Here is a 20,006-nt window from a genome sequence, read left to right on the forward strand (position 1 = left end):
TTCCTCTCTCCGTGGCCCTGCTCTCCCTTCCTCTCATGGCCCTGCGCTCCCTTCCTCTCTCCATGGCCCTGCTCTCCCTTCCTCTCTCCATGGCCCTGCTCTCCCTTCCTCTCTCCCTGCTCTCCCTTCCTCTCTCCATGGCCCTGCTCTCCCTTCCTCTCTCCATGGCCCTGCTCTCCCTTCCTCTCTCCATGGCCCTGCTCTCCCTTCCTCTCTCCATGGCCCTGCTCTCCCTTCCTCTCTCCATGGCCCTGCTCTTCCTCTTCCTCTCTCCCTTCCTCTCTCTATGGCCCTGCTCTCCCTTCCTCTCTCCATGGCCCTGCTCTCCCTTCCTCTCCATGGCCCTGCTCTCCCTTCCTCTCTCTATGGCCCTGCTCTCCCTTCCTCTCTCCATGGCCCTGCTCTCCCCTTCCTCTCCCATGGCCCTGCTCCCTTCCTCTCTCTATGGCCCTGCTCTCCCTTCCTCTCTCCATGGCCCTGCTCTCCCTTCCTCTCTCCATGGCCCTGCTCTCCCTTCCTCTCTCCATGGCCCTGCTCTCCCTTCCTCTCTCCATGGCCCTGCTCTCCCTTCCTCTCTCCATGGCCCTGCTCTCCCCTTCTCCATGGCCCTGCTCTCCCTGGCCCTGCTCTCCCTTCCTCTCTCCATGGCCCTCCATGGCCCTGCTCTCCCTTCCTCTCTCCATGGCCCTGCTCTCCCCTTCCTCTCTCCATGGCCCTGCTCTCCCTTCCTCTCTCCATGGCCCTGCTCTCCCTTCCTCTCTCCATGGCCCTGCTCTCCCTTCCTCTCTCCATGGCCCTGCTCTCCCTTCCTCTCTCTATGGCCCTGCTCTCCCTTCCTCTCTCCATGGCCCTGCTCTCCCTTCCTCTCTCCATGGCCCTGCTCTCCCTTCCTCTCTCCATGGCCCTGCGCTCCCTTCCTCTCTCCATGACCCAGCGCTCCCTTCCTCTCTCCATGGCCCTGCGCTCCCTTCCTCTCTCCATGGCCCTGCGCTCCCTTCCTCCCCCTGCGCTCCCTTCCTCTCTCCATGGCCCTGCTCTCCCTTCCTCTCTCTATGGCCCTGCTCCCTTCCTCTCTCCATGGCCCTGCTCTCCCTTCCTCTCTCCATGGCCCTGCTCTCCCTTCCTCTCTCCATGGCCCTGCTCCCTCTCCTCTCCATGGCCCTGCTCTCCCTTCCTCTCTCCATGGCCCTGCTCTCCCTTCCTCTCTCCATGGCCCTGCTCTCCCTTCCTCTCTCCATGGCCCTGCTCTCCCTTCCTCTCTCCATGGCCCTGCGCTCCCTTCCTCTCTCCATGGCCCTGCTCTCCCTTCCTCTCTCCATGGCCCTGCGCTCCCTTCCTCTCTCCATGGCCCTGCGCTCCCTTCCTCTCTCCGTGGCCCTGCTCTCCCTTCCTCTCACTATGGCCCTGCGCTCCCTTCCTCTCTCCATGGCCCTGCTCTCCCTTCCTCTCTCCATGGCCCTGCTCTCCATTCCTCTCTCCATGGCCCTGCTCTCCCTTCCTCTCACTATGGCCCTGCGCTCCCTTCCTCTCTCCATGGCCCTGCTCTCCCTTCCTCTCTCCATGGCCCTGCTCTCCCTTCCTCTCTCCATGGCCCTGCTCTCCCTTCCTCTCTCCATGGCCCTGCGCTCCCTTCCTCTCTCTATGGCCCTGCTCTCCCTTCCTCTCTCCATGGCCCTGCTCTCCCTTCCTCTCTCTATGGCCCTGCTCTCCCTTCCTCTCTCCATGGCCCTGCTCTCCCTTCCTCTCTCCATGGCCCTGCTCTCCCTTCCTCTCTCCATGGCCCTGCTCTCCCTTCCTCTCTCCATGGCCCTGCCTTCCTCTCTCATGGCCCTGCTCTCCCTTCCTCTCTCCATGGCCCTGCTCTCCCTTCCTCTCTCCATGGCCCTGCTCTCCCTTCCTCTCTCCATGGCCCTGCTCTCTCCTTCCTCTCTCCATGGCCCTGCTCTCCCTTCCTCTCTCCATGGCCCTGCTCTCCCTTCCTCTCTCCATGGCCCTGCTCTCCCTTCCTCTCTCCATGGCCCTGCTCTCCCTTCCTCTCTCCATGGCCCTGCTCTCCCTTCCTCTCTCCATGGCCCTGCTCTCCCTTCCTCTCTCCATGGCCCTGCTCTCCCTTCCTCTCTCCATGGCCCCTGCTCTCCCTTCCTCTCTCCATGGCCCTGCTCTCCCTTCCTCTCTCCATGGCCCTGCTCTCCCTTCCTCTCTCCATGGCCCTGCGCTCCCTTCCTCTCTCCATGGCCCTGCTCTCCCTTCCTCTCCATGGCCCTGCTCTCCCTTCCTCTCTCCATGGCCCTGCGCTCCCTTCCTCTCTCCATGACCCAGCGCTCCCTTCCTCTCTCCATGGCCCTGCGCTCCCTTCCTCTCTCCATGGCCCTGCGCTCCCTTCCTCTCTCTATGGCCCTGCGCTCCCTTCCTCTCTCCATGGCCCTGCTCTCCCTTCCTCTCTCTATGGCCCTGCTCTCCCTTCCTCTCTCCATGGCCCTGCTCTCCCTTCCTCTCTCCATGGCCCTGCTCTCCCTTCCTCTCTCCATGGCCCTGCTCCCTCTTCCTCTCTCCATGGCCCTGCTCTCCCTTCCTCTCTCCATGGCCCTGCGCTCCCTTCCTCTCTCCATGGCCCTGCTCTCCCTTCCTCTCTCCATGGCCCTGCTCTCCCTTCCTCTCTCCATGGCCCTGCTCTCCCTTCCTCTCTCCATGGCCCTGCTCTCCCTTCCTCTCTCCATGGCCCTGCTCTCCCTTCCTCTCTCCATGGCCCTGCTCTCCCTTCCTCTCTCCATGGCCCTGCTCTCCCTTCCTCTCTCTATGGCCCTGCACTCCCTTCCTCTCTCTATGGCCCTGCTCTCCCTTCCTCTCTCCATGGCCCTGCTCTCCCTTCCTCTCTCCATGGCCCTGCGCTCCCTTCCTCTCTCCATGACCCAGCGCTCCCTTCCTCTCTCCATGGCCCTGCTCTCCCTTCCTCTCACTATGGCCCTGCGCTCCCTTCCTCTATCTATGGCCCTGCTCTCCCTTCCTCTCTCCATGGCCCTGCTCTCTCTTCCTCTCTCCATGGCCCTGCTCTCCCTTCCTCTCTCCATGGCCCTGCTCTCCCTTCCTCTCTCCATGGCCCTGCTCTCCCTTCCTCTCTCCATGGCCCTGCTCTCCCTTCCTCTCTCCATGGCCCTGCTCTCCCTTCCTCTCTCCATGGCCCTGCTCTCCCTTCCTCTCTCCATGGCCCTGCTCTCCCTTCCTCTCTCTATGGCTCTGCTCTCCCTTCCTCTCTCCATGGCCCTGCACTCCCTTCCTCTCTCTATGGCCCTGCTCTCCCTTCCTCTCTCCATGGCCCTGCTCTCCCTTCCTCTCTCTATGGCCCTGCTCTCCCTTCCTCTCTCTATGGCTCTGCTCTCCCTTCCTCTCTCCATGGCCCTGCGCTTTATATTACAGCTAGAGCAACAGCTTCATCTGATCTGATTTTCAATGACAAATACCAGGAGGAAGGTGATGTCATGTTAATGGACTGTTATACAGACTGTCCGGAGGAGCTTGTAGTGTGGGGTCTCACAAAACCTCCAATGATGGATAATTAGCGAAACAATATAACGAGGACTTGACGGAACACCAATGATACAGAAATGACTGGCCTTTAAGTAGTTTTAATCAAAGATGTTTTCACTTAATAAAACAACGCATACATGACATAATCCTAAAAATGTATCACTGTATAACAACTGGTTAAAAAACCACAGCGGATAAAAACAGTCTTTGGCATAATGGCAAACATAAGCCACTTGTAGCCTGTTGTAGAGTCCATTGAGATTCTGTCTCCTATAGGTCAATACAATACAGGAAGGACTCAGTATCTGCTTCCTGGGTCCTGACCGCATTGGGCGGATCTTGGGCCTCCTCCAATAACCTTCTCTCCAGTGTGGCATCCTCTGGACTAAGCTCCTCCCCTTTGGTCAGCACATATAGGAAGTATTGGAAGCCGTCTCCGTAGCTACGGGTACGTACAGACCAGCAGTAGTCATGGCGAGCATAGAGGCGCTTCCTGAAGTGAGGCTGGGCGAAGGTTACAGACAGGAAACGACCTCCCGGTTTTAAAACACGACTGATCTGGAGAGAGAGAGAGAGAGAGGGGAGAAAGAGAGAAAGTGAGAGATGGGGAAGAGAGATGGGAGAGAGAGGGGGGGAGAGGGGGAGAGAAGAGAGAGTGTGAGAGAGGGGGAGAGTGAGAAAAAGCAAGACACGGGGAGAGAGAGGGGGTGAAGAGAGAGAGAGCGAGGGAGGGGAGTGAGAGAGGGGGAGAAGAGAGAGAGAGAGGGAGAGTGAGAAAGAGCAAGACATGGGGAGAGAGAGGGTGAGAAGAGAGAGAGAGAGAGGAGGGAGAGAGAGGGGGAGAAAGTGAGAAAGAGAGAAAGAGGGGGAGAGAGAAGGGGGAGAGAGATAGGGAGGGGAGAGAAGAGAGGGAGAGAGAGAGCGTGAGAGGGGAGGAAGAGAGGATGGGGAGAGAGAAAGAGGGGGAGAAAGATAGAGGAAGAGAGGGAGAGAGAAAAAGGGGAGAGAGACAGAGAGGGGAGAGAAGAGAGGGAGAGAGAGAGCGTGAGAGGGGAGGAAGAGAGGATGGGGAGAGAGAAAGAGGGGGGAGAAAGATAGAGGAAGAGAGGGAGAGAGAAAGAGGGGGAGAGAGACAGAGACGGGAGAGAATAGAGGGAGAGCGTGAGAGGGGAGACAGAGAGGAGAGAGGAAGGGAGAGAGAGGTTGGGAGAGAGAGGATGGGAGAGAGAGAGGGGAGAGTGGAAGAGGGAGAGAGGATGGGAGAGAGAGGATGGGAGAGAGAGAGGGCAGAGTGGATGGGAGAGAGAGAGGGGAGAGAGAGGATGGGAGAGAGAGGATGGGAGAGAGAGAGAGAGAGAGAGAGAGAGAGAGAGAGAGGATGGGTGAGAGAGGATGGGAGAGAGATGGGAGAGAGAGAGAGAGAGAGAGAGAGAGAGAGAGAGAGAGAGAGAGAGAGAGAGAGAGAGAGAGTGGATGGGTGAGAGAGGATGGGAGAGAGATGGGGGGAGAGGATGGTAGAGCGAGGATGGGAGAGAGAGGATGGGTGAGAGAGGATGGGAGAGAGAGGATGGGAGAGAGGATGGGAGAGAGAGGATGGGAGAGCGAGGATGGGTGAGAGAGAGGATGGGAGAGAGAGGAAGGGTGAGAGAGAGGATGAGAGAGAGAGGATGGGAGAGAGAGGATGGGAGAAAGAGAGAGGATGGGAGAGAGAGAGAGGGGGAGAGTGGATAGGAGAGAGAGGATGGGAGAGAGAGGATGGGAGAGAGGATGGGAGGAGAGATGGGAGAGGAGGATGGGAGAGCGAGGATGGGTGAGAGAGAGAGGATGGGAGAGAGAGGAAGGGTGAGAGAGAGAGGATGAGAGAGAGAGGATGGGAGAGAGAGGATGGGAGAAAGAGAGAGGATGGGAGAGAGAGAGAGGGGAGAGTGGATAGGAGAGAGAGGATGGGAGAGAGAGGATGGGAGAGAGGATGGGAGAGAGAGGATGGGAGAGCGAGGATGGGTGAGAGAGAGAGGATGGGAGAGAGAGGAAGGGTGAGAGAGAGAGGATGAGAGAGAGAGAGGATGAGAGAGAGGATGGGAGAAAGAGAGAGGATGGGAGAGAGAGGATGGGAGAAAGAGAGAGGATGGGAGAAAGAGGATGGGAGAGAGAGGATGGGAGAAAGAGAGAGGATGGGAGAAAGAGAGAGGATGGGAGAAAGAGGATGGGAGAGAGAGGATGGGAGAAAGAGAGTGTTAGACAAGCATATTTGTATTGTATCATGCATCTTTCCTCTGTGGTACTGTAGCTAAAAGAGTGGGCAGTGGCAGTCAGAGCAGGACTGATCTATAGACAGATTGGACCTGAGAGAGAGAGGTACGCTCTCATCACCTTAAACTGTAATAACCTGAGAGAGAGAGGGGTACGCTCTCATCACCTTAAACTGTAATGACCTGAGATAGAGAGGGGTACGCTCTCATCACCTTAAACTGTAATGACCTGAGATAGAGAGGGGTACGCTCTCATCACCTTAAACTGTAATGACCTGAGATAGAGAGGGGTACGCTCTCATCACCTTAAACTGTAATGACCTGAGATAGAGAGGGGTACGCTCTCATCACCTTAAACTGTAATGACCTGAGATAGAGAGGGGTACGCTCTCATCACCTTAAACTGTAATGACCTGAGATAGAGAGGGGTACGCTCTCATCACCTTAAACTGTAATGACCTGAGATAGAGAGGGGTACGCTCTCATCACCTTAAACTGTAATGACCTGAGATAGAGAGGGGTACGCTCTTGTTGTGACCGAGATGAAGACCAGATCTCATTGTTATGATCAGTTCATGCAGATTCCAGGTCATTCTAAAGGTTCACATTCCTGGATGAAGATCAGATCTCATTGTTATGATCAGTTCATGCAGATTCCAGGTCATTCTAAAGGTTCACATTCCTGGATGAAGATCAGATCTCATTGTTATGATCAGTTCATGCAGATTCCAGGTCATTCTAAAGGTTCACATTCCTGGATGAAGATCAGATCTCATTGTTATGATCAGTTCATGCAGATTCCAGGTCATTCTAAAGGTTCACATTCCTGGATGAAGATCAGATCTCATTGTTATGATCAGTTCATGCAGATTCCAGGTCATTCTAAAGGTTCACATTCCTGGATGAAGATCAGATCTCATTGTTATGATCAGTTCATGCAGATTCCAGGTCATTCTAAAGGTTCACATTCCTGGATGAAGATCAGATCTCATTGTTATGATCAGTTCATGCAGATTCCAGGTCATTCTAAAGGTTCACATTCCTGGATGAAGATCAGATCTCATTGTTATGATCAGTTCATGCAGATTCCAGGTCATTCTAAAGGTTCACATTCCTGGATGAAGATCAGATCTCATTGTTATGATCAGTTCATGCAGATTCCAGGTCATTCTAAAGGTTCACATTCCTGGATGAAGACCAGATCTCATTGTTATGATCAGTTCATGCAGATTCCAGGTCATTCTAAAGGTTCACATTCCTGGATGAAGATCAGATCTCATTGTTATGATCAGTTCATGCAGATTCCAGGTCATTCTAAAGGTTCACATTCCTGGATGAAGACCAGATCTCATTGTTATGATCAGTTCATGCAGATTCCAGGTCATTCTAAAGGTTCACATTCCTGGATGAAGACCAGATCTCATTGTTATGATCAGTTCATGCAGATTCCAGGTCATTCTAAAGGTTCACATTCCTGGATGAAGATCAGATCTCATTGTTATGATCAGTTCATGCAGATTCCAGGTCATTCTAAAGGTTCACATTCCTGGATGAAGATCAGATCTCATTGTTATGATCAGTTCATGCAGATTCCAGGTCATTCTAAAGGTTCACATTCTTTTTCTTGCCACTGTATTTAGATTTGTTTAACACTTTTTTTGGTCACTACATGATTCAATATGTGTTATTTCACTATTATTCTACAATGTAGAATGTTCCTCCCCTCTGGAATGAGTAGGTGTGTCCAAACGTTGTGTGAGGAAACCAGGGAGAGGAAACTGAAGAAAGGTTAAAGTCACCAGGGGTTTGTAGAATGAATAAAACCTGGGGTTCAAACATCATTGAAACGTGTGTTATGTGTGTGTGTGTGTGTGTGTGTGTGTGTGTGTGTGTGTGTGTGTGTGTGTGTGTGTGTGTGTGTGTGTGTGTGTGTGCGAGCTGCACGTTGTCACTGGAACATACATACAGATGAGGGAGCCTTCAGCACCAGAAAAGCAAACATGAACACATCTATAAATAAGCATGCCCACAAAATGGAAACACAAGTACGCACACACACACACACACACACACACACACACACACACACACACACACACACACACACACACACACACACACACACACACACACACACACACACACACACACACACACACACACACACACACACACACACACACACACACACACACACAGTGTTCAGTGCCATTCAGTGCACAAAGTATACGGTGGGACAATGGGGAACTACAAGGAGAGAAGGTTAACCAGACTTCAGGAGATCGTCAAATAAATGTACAGTCCTCACAGACTCTGTGTAGATTCATCAGCCTCCACTGTGCTGATGTGTGAGGAGGCAACTTACAGTAGAAAGAAATACATTGTAGTATCATGCCCAGGATGGAATTGTGAAGCAGTTCAGTGACAGGGCTCTAAACACAACCTAATGCAACGTGTTGCCATGCAACGCCGTGTAGTGTACATTATGGTATGGCAGTACAGGGCCTTGAAGATCAGAGGAGCCTCTACGGAGGTCACATGAAAGAAAGTGATTTAATTCAATGTAATGCAATGTGTTGCAAGATGTAGTGAACGATAGGTACGTCAGTACAGAGAGAGGGCATGAGAGAGAGGAGCACTGGGAGAGGAGAAGTGAGGAGAAGAGGAGAGAAGTGAGAAAAAGAGGAGAAGAGAGGAGAAGTGGAGAATAGAGGAGAGAAGATGAGAAGTGGAGAATAGAGGAGAGAAGAGGAGAAGTGGAGAATAGAGGAGAGAAGAGGAGAATAGAGGAGAGAAGATGAGAATAGAATAGAGGAGAGAAGATGAGAAGTGGAGAATAGAGGAGAGAAGATGAGAAGTGGAGAATAGAGGAGAGAAGATGAGAAGTGGAGAATAGAGGAGAGAAGATGAAAGTGGAGAATAGAGGAGAGAAGATGAGGAAGATGAGAGAATAGAGGAGAGAAGATGAGAAGTGGAGAATAGAGGAGAGAAGATGAGAAGTGGAGAATAGAGGAGAGAAGAGGAGAATGAGAAGTGGAGAATAGAGGAGAGAAGATGAGAAGTGGAGAATAGAGGAGAGAAGATGAGAAGTGGAGAATAGAGGAGAGAAGATGAGAAGTGGAGAATAGAGGAGAGAAGATGAAACGTGGAGAATAGAGGAGAGAAGAGGAGAGAGGAGAGAAGATGAGAAGTGGAGAATAGAGGAGAGAAGATGAGAAGTGGAGAATAGAGGAGAAAGATGAGAAGTGGAGAATAGAGGAGAGAAGATGAAGATAGAGAGAAGATGAAGATGAGAAGTGAGAATAGAGGAGAGAAGATGAGAAGTGGAGAATAGAGGAGAGAAGATGAGAAGTGGAGAATAGAGGAGAGAAGATGAGAAGTGGAGAATAGAGGAGAGAAGATGAAACGTGGAGAATAGAGGAGAGAAGAGGAGAATAGAGGAGAGAAGATGAAACGTGGAGAATAGAGGAGAGAAGATGAGAAGTGGAGAATAGAGGAGAGAAGATGAGAAGTGGAGAATAGAGGAGAGAAGATGAGAAGTGGAGAATAGAGGAGAGAAGATGAAACGTGGAGAATAGAGGAGAGAAGATGAGAAGTGGAGAATAGAGGAGAGAAGAGGAGAATAGAGGAGAGAAGATGAAACGTGGAGAATAGAGGAGAGAAGATGAGAAGTGGAGAATAGAGGAGAGAAGATAGAGAGAGAAGATGAAACGTGGAGAATAGAGGAGAGAAGATGAGAAGTGGAGAATAGAGGAGAGAAGATGAGAAGTGGAGAATAGAGGAGAGAAGATGAAACGTGGAGAATAGAGGAGAGAAGATGAGAAGTGGAGAATAGAGGAGAGAGGAGAATAGAGAAGAAGATGAAACGTGGAGAATAGAGGAGAGAAGAGGAGAATAGAGGAGAGAAGATGAGAGGAGAATAGAGGAGAGATGAGAAGTGGAGAATAGAGGAGAGAATGATGAGAGAATAGAGGAGAGAAGATGAAACGTGGAGAATAGAGGAGAGAAGATGAAACGTGGAGAATAGAGGAGAGAAGAGGAGAATAGAGGAGAGAAGATGAGAAGTGGAGAATAGAGGAGAGAAGATGAGAAGTGGAGAATAGAGGAGAGAAGATGAGAAGTGGAGAATAGAGGAGAGAAGATGAAACGTGGAGAATAGAGGAGAGAAGAGGAGAATAGAGGAGAGAAGATGAAACGTGGAGAATAGAGGAGATCCATGAGAAGTGGAGAATAGAGGAGAGAAGATGAGAAGTGGAGAATAGAGGAGAAAGATGAGAAGTGGAGAATAGAGGAGAGAAGATGAAAGTGGAGAATAGAGGAGAGAAGATGAGAGAATAGAGAGAGAAGAGGAGAATAGGGAGAGAAGATGAAAGTGGAGAATAGAGGAGAGAAGATGAGAAGTGGAGAATAGAGGAGAGAAGAGGAGAGATAGAGGAGAGAAGATGAAAGTGGAGAATAGAGGAGAGAAGATGAGAAGTGGAGAATAGAGGAGAGAAGATGAGAAGTGGAGAATAGAGGAGAGAGATGAAACGTGGAGAATAGAGAGAGAAGATGAGAAGTGGAGAATAGAGGAGAGAAGAGGAGAATAGAGAGAGAAGATGAAACGTGGAGAATAGAGGAGAGAGATGAGAAGTGGAGAATAGAGGAGAGAAGATGAGAAGTGGAGAATAGAGGAGAGAAGATGAAACGTGGAGAATAGAGGAGAGAAGAGGAGAAGTGGAGAATAGAGGAGAGAAGATGAGAAGTGGAGAATAGAGGAGAGAAGAGGAGAATAGAGGAGAGAAGATGAAACGTGGAGAATAGAGGAGAGAAGATGAGAAGTGGAGAATAGAGGAGAGAAGAGGAGAAGTGGAGAATAGAGGAGAGAAGATGAGAAGTGGAGAATAGAGGAGAGAAGAGGAGAAGTGGAGAATAGAGGAGAGAAGATGAGAGAAGATGAGAAGTGTTGAATAGAAGAGAGAAGATGTGAAGTGGGGAATAGAGGAGAGAATATGAGAAGTGGAGAATAGAGGAGAGAAGATGAGATGTGGAGAATAGAGGAGAGAAGATGAGATGTGGAGAATAGAGGAGAGATAAGATGTGAAGTGGAGAATTGATGGGGAAGAGCAGAGAAGAAGAAAAAAGGAGAAGAGGGAAGGAGGAGAATCTCACCCTCTTACATGATCCATCTCCCCCAGCTAGCAGGATACACATTCATTATTAACAAACTACGGTGACCATGAGAGACAGAGACAGAGAGAGACAGAGAGAGACAGAGAGAGAGAGGGAGAAAGACAGGGAGAGACAGAGAGAGAGAGGGAGAGAGACAGAGAGAGAGACAGAGACAAAGAGAGAGAGAGGGAGAGAGACAGAGAGAGCGAGACAGAGAGAGACAGAGAGAGAGAGAGAGAGAGAGAGGGGGAGAGAGACAGAGACAGAGAGAGAGGGAGAGAGACAGAAAGAGAGACAGAGAGAGATATAGAGAAACAGAGAGACAGAGAGAGAGAGAGAGAGAGAGAGAGAGAGAGAGAGAGAGAGAGAGAGAGAGAGAGAGAGAGAGAGAGAGAGAGAGAGAGACAGAGAGAGACAGAGAGAGATAGAGACAGAGAGAGAGAGAGAGGGAGAGAGATAGAGAGAGAGAGGGGGAGAGAGAGAGACAGAGAGAGACAGAGAGAAGACATAGTGAGAGACAGAAAGATAGAGAGACAGAAAGAGAGGGAGAGAGACAGAAAGAGAGACAGAGACAGAAAGAGAGACAGAGAGAGAGAGAGAGAGAGAGAGAGAGAGACAGAGACAGAAAGAGAGACAGAGACAGAAAGAGAGACAGAGAGAGGGAGAGAGACAGAGACAAAAAGAGAGACAGAGAGAGAGGGAGAGAGATAGAAAGAGAGACAGAGATAGAAAGAGAGACAGAAAGAGAGACAGAGAGAGAGGGAGAGAGACAGAAAGAGAGACAGAGACAGAAAGAGAGACAGAGAGAGAGACAGAGACAGACAGAGAGACAGAAAGAGAGACAGAGAGAGAAGGAGAGACAGAAAGAGAGAGAGGGAGCGAGACAGAAAGAGAGACAGAGAGAGAGACAGAGAGAGAGGGAGAGAGACAGAGAGAGAGGGAGAGAGACAGAAAGAGAGACAGAGACAGAAAGAGAGACAGAGAGACAGAGAGAGACAGAGACAGAAAGAGAGACAGAAAGAGAGACAGAGAGAGAGGGAGAGAGACAGAGACAAAAAGAGAGACAGAGAGAGAGGGAGAGAGATAGAAAGAGAGACAGAGATAGAAAGAGAGACAGAGACAGAAAGAGAGACAGAGAGAGAGGGAGAGAGACAGAAAGAGAGACAGAGACAGAAAGAGAGACAGAGAGAGAGACAGAGACAGAAAGAGAGACAGAGACAGAAAGAGAGAGGGAGAGAGACAGAAAGAGAGACAGAGAGAGAGACAGAGAGAAAGGGAGAGAGACAGAGAGAGAGACATAGACAGAAAGAGAGACAGAGAGAGAGACAGAGAGAGAGAGACAGAGAGGGAGAAAGACAGAGACAGAAAGAGAGACAGAGACAGAAAGAGAGACAGAGAGAGAGGGAGAGAGATAGAAAGAGAGACAGAGATAGAAAGAGAGACAGAGACAGAAAGAGAGACAGAGAGAGAGACAGAGAGAGAGAGACAGAGACAGAAAGAGAGACAGAGACAGAAAGAGAGACAGAGAGAGAGGGAGAGAGATAGAAAGAGAGACAGAGATAGAAAGAGAGACAGAGACAGAAAGAGAGACAGAGAGAGAGAGACAGAGACAGAAAGAGAGACAGAGACAGAAAGAGAGACAGAGAGAGAGGGAGAGAGACAGAGACAAAAAGAGAGACAGAGACAGAGGGAGAGAGATAGAAAGAGAGACAGAGATAGAAAGAGAGACAGAGACAGAAAGAGAGACAGAGAGAGAGGGAGAGAGACAGAAAGAGAGACAGAGACAGAAAGAGAGACAGAGAGAGAGACAGAAAGAGACGGACACAGAAAGAGAGAGGGAGAGAGACAGAAAGAGAGACAGAGAGAGAGACAGAGAGAAAGGGAGAGAGACAGAGAGAGAGACAGAGACAGAAAGAGAGACAGAGAGAGAGACAGAGAGAGAGGGAGAGAGAGAGGGAGAGAGACAGAGACAGAAAGAGAGACAGAGACAGAAAGAGAGACAGAGAGAGAGGGAGAGAGATAGAATGAGAGACAGAGATAGAAAGAGAGACAGAGACAGAAAGAGAGACAGAGAGAGAGAGACAGAGACAGAAAGAGAGACAGAGACAGAAAGAGAGACAGAGACAGAAAGAGAGACAGAGAGAGAGGGAGAGAGATAGAAAGAGAGACAGAGATAGAAAGAGAGACAGAGACAGAAAGAGAGACAGAGAGAGAGAGACAGAGAGAGAGAGAGACAGAGACAGAAAGAGAGACAGAGAGAGAGAGACAGAGAGAGAGACAGAGACAGAAAGAGAGACAGAGAGAGAGAGACAGAGACAGAAAGAGAGACAGAGAGAGAGAGACAGAGAGAGAGAGACAGAGACAGAAAGAGAGACAGAGAGAGAGAGACAGAGACAGAAAGAGAGACAGAGAGAGAGAGACAGAGAGAGAGAGACAGAGACAGAAAGAGAGACAGAGACAGAAAGAGAGACAGAGATATAGAGGAAAGAGGGCAGTGGGGAAAAGAGAAAGGGAGAAAATAGGAAGATGAATATCAGAAGGAAGGGAGGAAGACAGAAAGGAGTTTTACCATCCTCTAGGTCTTGTGCCGGAGGTAAAAAAGGGTATTGAAAGACTGGTGAAAAAATGCACTACATCCTTTTAAATGTTCAATCAATGTTTGGTTCAAATATTCCTTCAATGTTTTATCATGGTGGTCTGAAAACAAAAGGTATCAAACGTATTTCCATGCATAGTTAGATACTGACAGTTGGAAACACTCTTGCGCATCATATTCTTGGCAGTGAACATGGCTGTGAGCAGTGGCATAGAGCAAGTTTATTGCTTAACAACCCCAGGGAGTCCTTACATGCACTTGATGACAACAGGAGACTGTCATGAGTCTAATGTTAAAGGTTGCATCTCAATAGTCTAATGTTAAAGGTTGCATCTCAATAGTCTAATGTTAAAGGTCACATCTCAATAGTCTAAGGTTAAAGGTTGCATCTCAATAGTCTAATGTTAAAGGTTGCATCTCAATAGTCTAATGTTAAAGGTCACATCTCAATAGTCTAATGTTAAAGGTCACATCTCAATAGTATAATGTTAAATGTCGCATCTCAATAGTCTAATGTTAAAGGTTGCATCTCAATAGTCTAATGTTAAATGTTGCTTCTCAGTAGTCTAATGTTAACGGTTGCTTCTCAGTAGTCTAATGTTAAAGGTTGCATCTCAATAGTCTAATGTTAAAGGTTGCTTCTCAGTAGTCTAATGTTAAATGTTGCATCTCAATAGTCTAATGTTAAAGGTTGCATCTCAATAGTCTAATGTTAAAGGTTGCATCTCAATAGTCTAATGTTAAAGGTTGCTTCTCAGTAGTCTAATGTTAAAGGTTGCATCTCAATAGTCTAATGTTAAAGGTTGCATCTCAATAGTCTAAGGTTAAAGGTTGCATCTCAATAGTCTAATGTTAAAGGTTGCATCTCAATAGTCTAATGTTAAAGGTTGCATCTCAATAGTCTAAGGTTAAAGGTCACATCTCAATAGTCTAATGTTAAAGGTTGCATCTCAATAGTCTAATGTTAAAGGTTGCATCTCAATAGTCTAATGTTAAATGTTGCTTCTCAGTAGTCTAAGGTTAAAGGTCACATCTCAATAGTCTAATGTTAAAGGTTGCTTCTCAGTAGTCTAAGGTTAAAGGTTGCTTCTCAGTAGTCTAATGTTAAAGGTTGTATCTCAATAGTCTAATGTTAAAGGTTGCATCTCAATAGTCTAATGTTAAAGGTTGCATCTCAATAGTCTAAGGTTAAAGGTTGCATCTCAATAGTCTAATGTTAAAGGTTGCATCTCAATAGTCTAATGTTAAAGGTTGCATCTCAATAGTCTAATGTTAAAGGTTGCATCTCAATAGTCTAATGTTAAAGGTTGCATCTCAATAGTCTAATGTTAAAGGTTGCTTCTCAGTAGTCTAATGTTAAAGGTTGTATCTCAATAGTCTAATGTTAAAGGTTGCATCTCAATAGTCTAATGTTAAAGGTTGCATCTCAATAGTCTAAGGTTAAAGGTTGCATCTCAATAGTCTAATGTTAAAGGTTGCATCTCAATAGTCTAATGTTAAAGGTTGCATCTCAATAGTCTAAGGTTAAAGGTCACATCTCAATAGTCTAATGTTAAAGGTTGCATCTCAATAGTCTAATGTTAAAGGTTGCATCTCAATAGTCTAATGTTAAATGTTGCTTCTCAGTAGTCTAAGGTTAAAGGTCACATCTCAATAGTCTAATGTTAAAGGTTGCTTCTCAGTAGTCTAAGGTTAAAGGTTGCTTCTCAGTAGTCTAATGTTAAAGGTTGCATCTCAATAGTCTAATGTTAAATGTTGCTTCTCAGTAGTCTAAGGTTAAAGGTCACATCTCAATAGTCTAATGTTAAAGGTTGCTTCTCAGTAGTCTAAGGTTAAAGGTTGCATCTCAATAGTCTAAGGTTAAAGGTCACATCTCAATAGTCTAATGTTAAAGGTTGCATCTCAATAGTCTAATGTTAAAGGTTGCATCTCAATAGTCTAATGTTAAATGTTGCTTCTCAGTAGTCTAAGGTTAAAGGTCACATCTCAATAGTCTAATGTTAAAGGTTGCTTCTCAGTAGTCTAAGGTTAAAGGTTGCATCTCAACAGTCTAAAGTGGCTTCCATCTCCTTTCCCTTCATTCTCACCGATATGGAAGAGTTGGGCAGGTGAAAGCAAGTCCTCTGGACTGTTTCCTTCCCTATTGGTCCTTCAATCCCTGGTGTTATAGTACTGGTACTACCTGTATATAGCTTCAATCCCTGGTGTTATAGTACTGGTACTACCTGTATATAGCTTCAATCCCTGGTGTTATGGTACTGGTACTACCTGTATATTGTTCAATCCCTGGGGTTATAGTACTGGTACTACCTGTATATAGCTTCAATCCCTGGTGTTATGGTACTGGTACTACCTGTATATAGCTTCAATCCCTGGTGTTATAGTACTGGTACTACCTGTATATAGCTTCAATCCCTGGTGTTATGGTACTGGTACTACCTGTATATTGTTCAATCCCTGGGGTTATAGTACTGGTACTACCTGTATATAGCTTCAATCCCTGGTGTTATGGTACTGGTACTACCTGTATATTGTTCAATCCCTGGGGTTATAGTACTGGTACTACCTGTATATAGCTTCAATCCCTGGTGTTATGGTACTGGTACTACCTGTATATTGTTCAATCCCTGGGGTTATAGTACTGGTACTACCTGTATATAGCTTCAATCCCTGGTGTTATGGTACTGGTACTACCTGTATATAGCTTCAATCCCTGGTGTTATAGTACTGGTACTACCTGTATATAGCTTCAATCCCTGGTGTTATGGTACTGGTACTACCTGTATATAGCTTCAATCCCTGGTGTTATGGTACTGGTACTACCTGTATATTGTTCAATCCCTGGGGTTATAGTACTGGTACTACCTGTATATAGCTTCAATCCCTGGTGTTATGGTACTGGTACTACCTGTATATTGTTCAATCCCTGGGGTTATAGTACTGGTACTACCTGTATATAGCTTCAATCCCTGGTGTTATGGTATTGGTACTACCTGTATATTGTTCAATCCCTGGTGTTATAGTACTGGTACTACCTGTATATAGCTTCAATCCCTGGTGTTATAGTACTGGTACTACCTGTATATTGTTCAATCCCTGGTGTTATAGTACTGGTACTACCTGTATATAGCTTCAATCCCTGGTGTTATAGTACTGGTACTACCTGTATATTGTTCAATCCCTGGTGTTATAGTACTGGTACTACATGTATATAGCTTCAATCCCTGGTGTTATAGTACTGGTACTACCTGTATATAGCTTCAATCCCTGGTGTTATAGTACTGGTACTACATGTATATAGCTTCAATCCCTGGTGTTATAGTACTGGTACTACCTGTATATAGCTTCAATCCCTGGTGTTATAGTACTGGTACTACATGTATATAGCTTCAATCCCTGGTGTTATAGTACTGGTACTACCTGTATATTGTTCAATCCCTGGTGTTATAGTACTGGTACTACCTGTATATAGCTTCAATCCCTGGTGTTTTCAAATGAGAGCAGGTGAATGAAAGAAGATACGAAGAGGGTGCCATTTCAGACTTTTGAGATGAACCATCACTGTGAATGCATTACTGTGTCCTAACACATGATTCATATCACTGTGAATGCATTACTGTGTCCTAACACATGATTCATATCACTGTGAATGCATTACTGTGTCCTAACACATGATTCATATCACTGTGAATGCATTACTGTGTCCTAACACATGATTCATATCACTGTGAATGCATTACTGTGTCCTAACACATGATTCATATCACTGTGAATGCATTACTGTGTCCTAACACATGATTCATATCACTGTGAATGCATTACTGTGTCCTAACACATGATTCATATCACTGTGAATGCATTACTGTGTCCTAACACATGATTCATATCACTGTGAATGCATTACTGTGTCCTAACACATGATTCATATCACTGTGAATGCATTACTGTGTCCTAACACATGATTCATATCACTGTGAATGCATTACTGTGTCCTAACACATGATTCATATCACTGTGAATGCATTACTGTGTCCTAACACATGATTCATATCACTGTGAATGCATTACTGTGTCCTAACACATGATTCATATCACCGAGATGAACCATCACTGTGTCCTAACACATGATTCATATCACTGAGATGAACCATCACTGTGTCCTAACACATGATTCATATCACCGAGATGAACCATCACTGTGTCCTAACACATGATTCATATCACTGAGATGAACCATCACTGTGTCCTAACACATGATTCATATCACTGAGATGAACCATCACTGTGTCCTAACACCTGATTCATATCACTGAGATGAACGTGTTCCATTTACAGGGCTTGTATGACCTAGGGGTTCAGCACTTAGAATGCTTATGTCACCATAACACATATGGAGACATGCGTCACAGTTCACTGCCATGGGCACCAATGGCACAATATGTGATTAGTGCAAAAGTAACCTCATCTAAAACATAGTATTGAATGCAGTGATGAGAAACGAATGTGATGATGTGAGTTTGATTATGTGCGTTTGCATGTGTGTGTGTGTGTGTGTGTGTGTGTGTGTGTGTGTGTGTGTGTGTGTGTGTGTGTGTGTGTGTGTGTGTGTGTGTGTGTGGTAGGTAATTGGGGCTTAGTGTGCTGTAATTCCTCCTCTCTGTTAATGAGATTGTTTTGGGTTAATTGCCTTGTTGCCAACTGCTGAGACTGCATGCAGGGGGAAGTTCCCCCACCCACCAACTGCTGAGACTGCATGCAGGGGGAAGTTCCCCCACCCACACACCAGACACACACAAACAAATACAAACAAAGGGATTCAAATGTTTTGAATAATATTAACATGGGAAAGGATGGGCGAATTGGAGGGAAACAACAACAAAGAGTATTTGCAGGAATTCAGCTCAAGTGTTACTGTCCTACTGTTGTGACTCATAGTTGGATCATAGACAACAACACTGTTGTGACTCATAGTTGGATCATAGACAACAACACTGTTGTGACTCATAGTTGGATCATAGACAACAACACTGTTGTGACTCATAGTTGGATCATAGACAACAACACTGTTGTGACTCATAGTTGGATGATAGACAACAACACTGTTGTGACTCATAGTTGGATCATAGACAACAACACTGTTGTGACTCATAGTTGGATCATAGACAACAACACTGTTGTGACTCATAGTTGGATGATAGACAACAACACTGTTGTGACTCATAGTTGGATCATAGACAACAACACTGTTGTGACTCATAGTTGGATCATAGACAAGAACACTGTTGTGACTCATAGTTGGATCATAGACAACAACACTGTTGTGACTCATCGTTGGATTATAGACAAGAACACTGTTGTGACTCATAGTTGGATCATAGACAACAACACTGTTGTGACTCATAGTTGGATCATGGACAACAACACTGTTGTGACTCATAGTTGGATCATAGACAAGAACAACACTGTTGTGATTCATCGTTGGATCATAGACAAGAACAACACTGTTGTGATTCATCGTTGGATCATAGACAAGAACAACACTGTTGTGATTCATCGTTGGATCATAGACAAGAACAACACTGTTGTGGCTCATCGTTGGATCATAGACAAGAACAAAACTGTTGTGGCTCATCGTTGGATCATAGACAACAACACTGTTGTGATTCATCGTTGGATCATAGACAAGAACAACACTGTTGTGGCTCATCGTTGGATCATAGACAAGAACAACACTGTTGTGGCTCATCGTTGGATCATAGACAAGAACAACACTGTTGTGGCTCATCGTTGGATCATAGACAACAACAACACTGTTGTGATTCATCGTTGGATCATAGACAACAACACTGTTGTGATTCATCGTTGGATCATAGACAAGAACAACACTGTTGTGGCTCATCGTTGGATCATAGACAAGAACAACACTGTTGTGGCTCATCGTTGGATCATAGACAAGAACAACACTGTTGTGGCTCATCGTTGGATCATAGACAAGAACAACACTGTTGTGGCTCATCGTTGGATCATAGACAAGAACAACACTGTTGTGATTCATCGTTGGATCATAGACAACAACACTGTTGTGATTCATCGTTGGATCATAGACAAGAACAACACTGTTGTGGCTCATCGTTGGATCATAGACAAGAACAAAACTGTTGTGGCTCATCGTTGGATCATAGACAAGAACAACACTGTTGTGGCTCATCGTTGGATCATAGACAAGAACAACACTGTTGTGGCTCATCGTTGGATCATAGACAAGAACAACACTGTTGTGATTCATCGTTGGATCATAGACAAGAACAACACTGTTGTGGCTCATCGTTGGATCATAGACAAGAACAAAACTGTTGTGGCTCATCGTTGGATCATAGACAAGAACAACACTGTTGTGGCTCATCGTTGGATCATAGACAAGAACAACACTGTTGTGGCTCATCGTTGGATCATAGACAAGAACAACACTGTTGTGATTCATCGTT

The 20,006-nt window shown here is 46.6% G+C and overlaps 1 protein-coding gene across 2 annotated transcripts in view; it reads right to left on the reverse strand.

Moving 5' to 3' along the window:
- Positions 1–3,299: 3,299 nt before the first annotated feature.
- Positions 3,300–20,006, reverse strand: part of ece2a (endothelin converting enzyme 2a) — a 239,076-nt gene continuing 222,369 nt past the window's right edge. For both annotated transcript variants that reach the window (XM_046321418.1, XM_046321417.1), the window contains exon 4: positions 3,300–4,083. In XM_046321418.1, the coding sequence (XP_046177374.1) occupies positions 3,796–4,083 (288 nt within the window). In that variant the 3' untranslated portion in view covers positions 3,300–3,795. The remainder of the gene's footprint in view (positions 4,084–20,006) is intronic.

This window comes from Oncorhynchus gorbuscha, linkage group LG22 (assembly GCF_021184085.1).
Source record: "Oncorhynchus gorbuscha isolate QuinsamMale2020 ecotype Even-year linkage group LG22, OgorEven_v1.0, whole genome shotgun sequence".
Taxonomy (NCBI): Eukaryota; Metazoa; Chordata; class Actinopteri; order Salmoniformes; family Salmonidae; genus Oncorhynchus; species Oncorhynchus gorbuscha.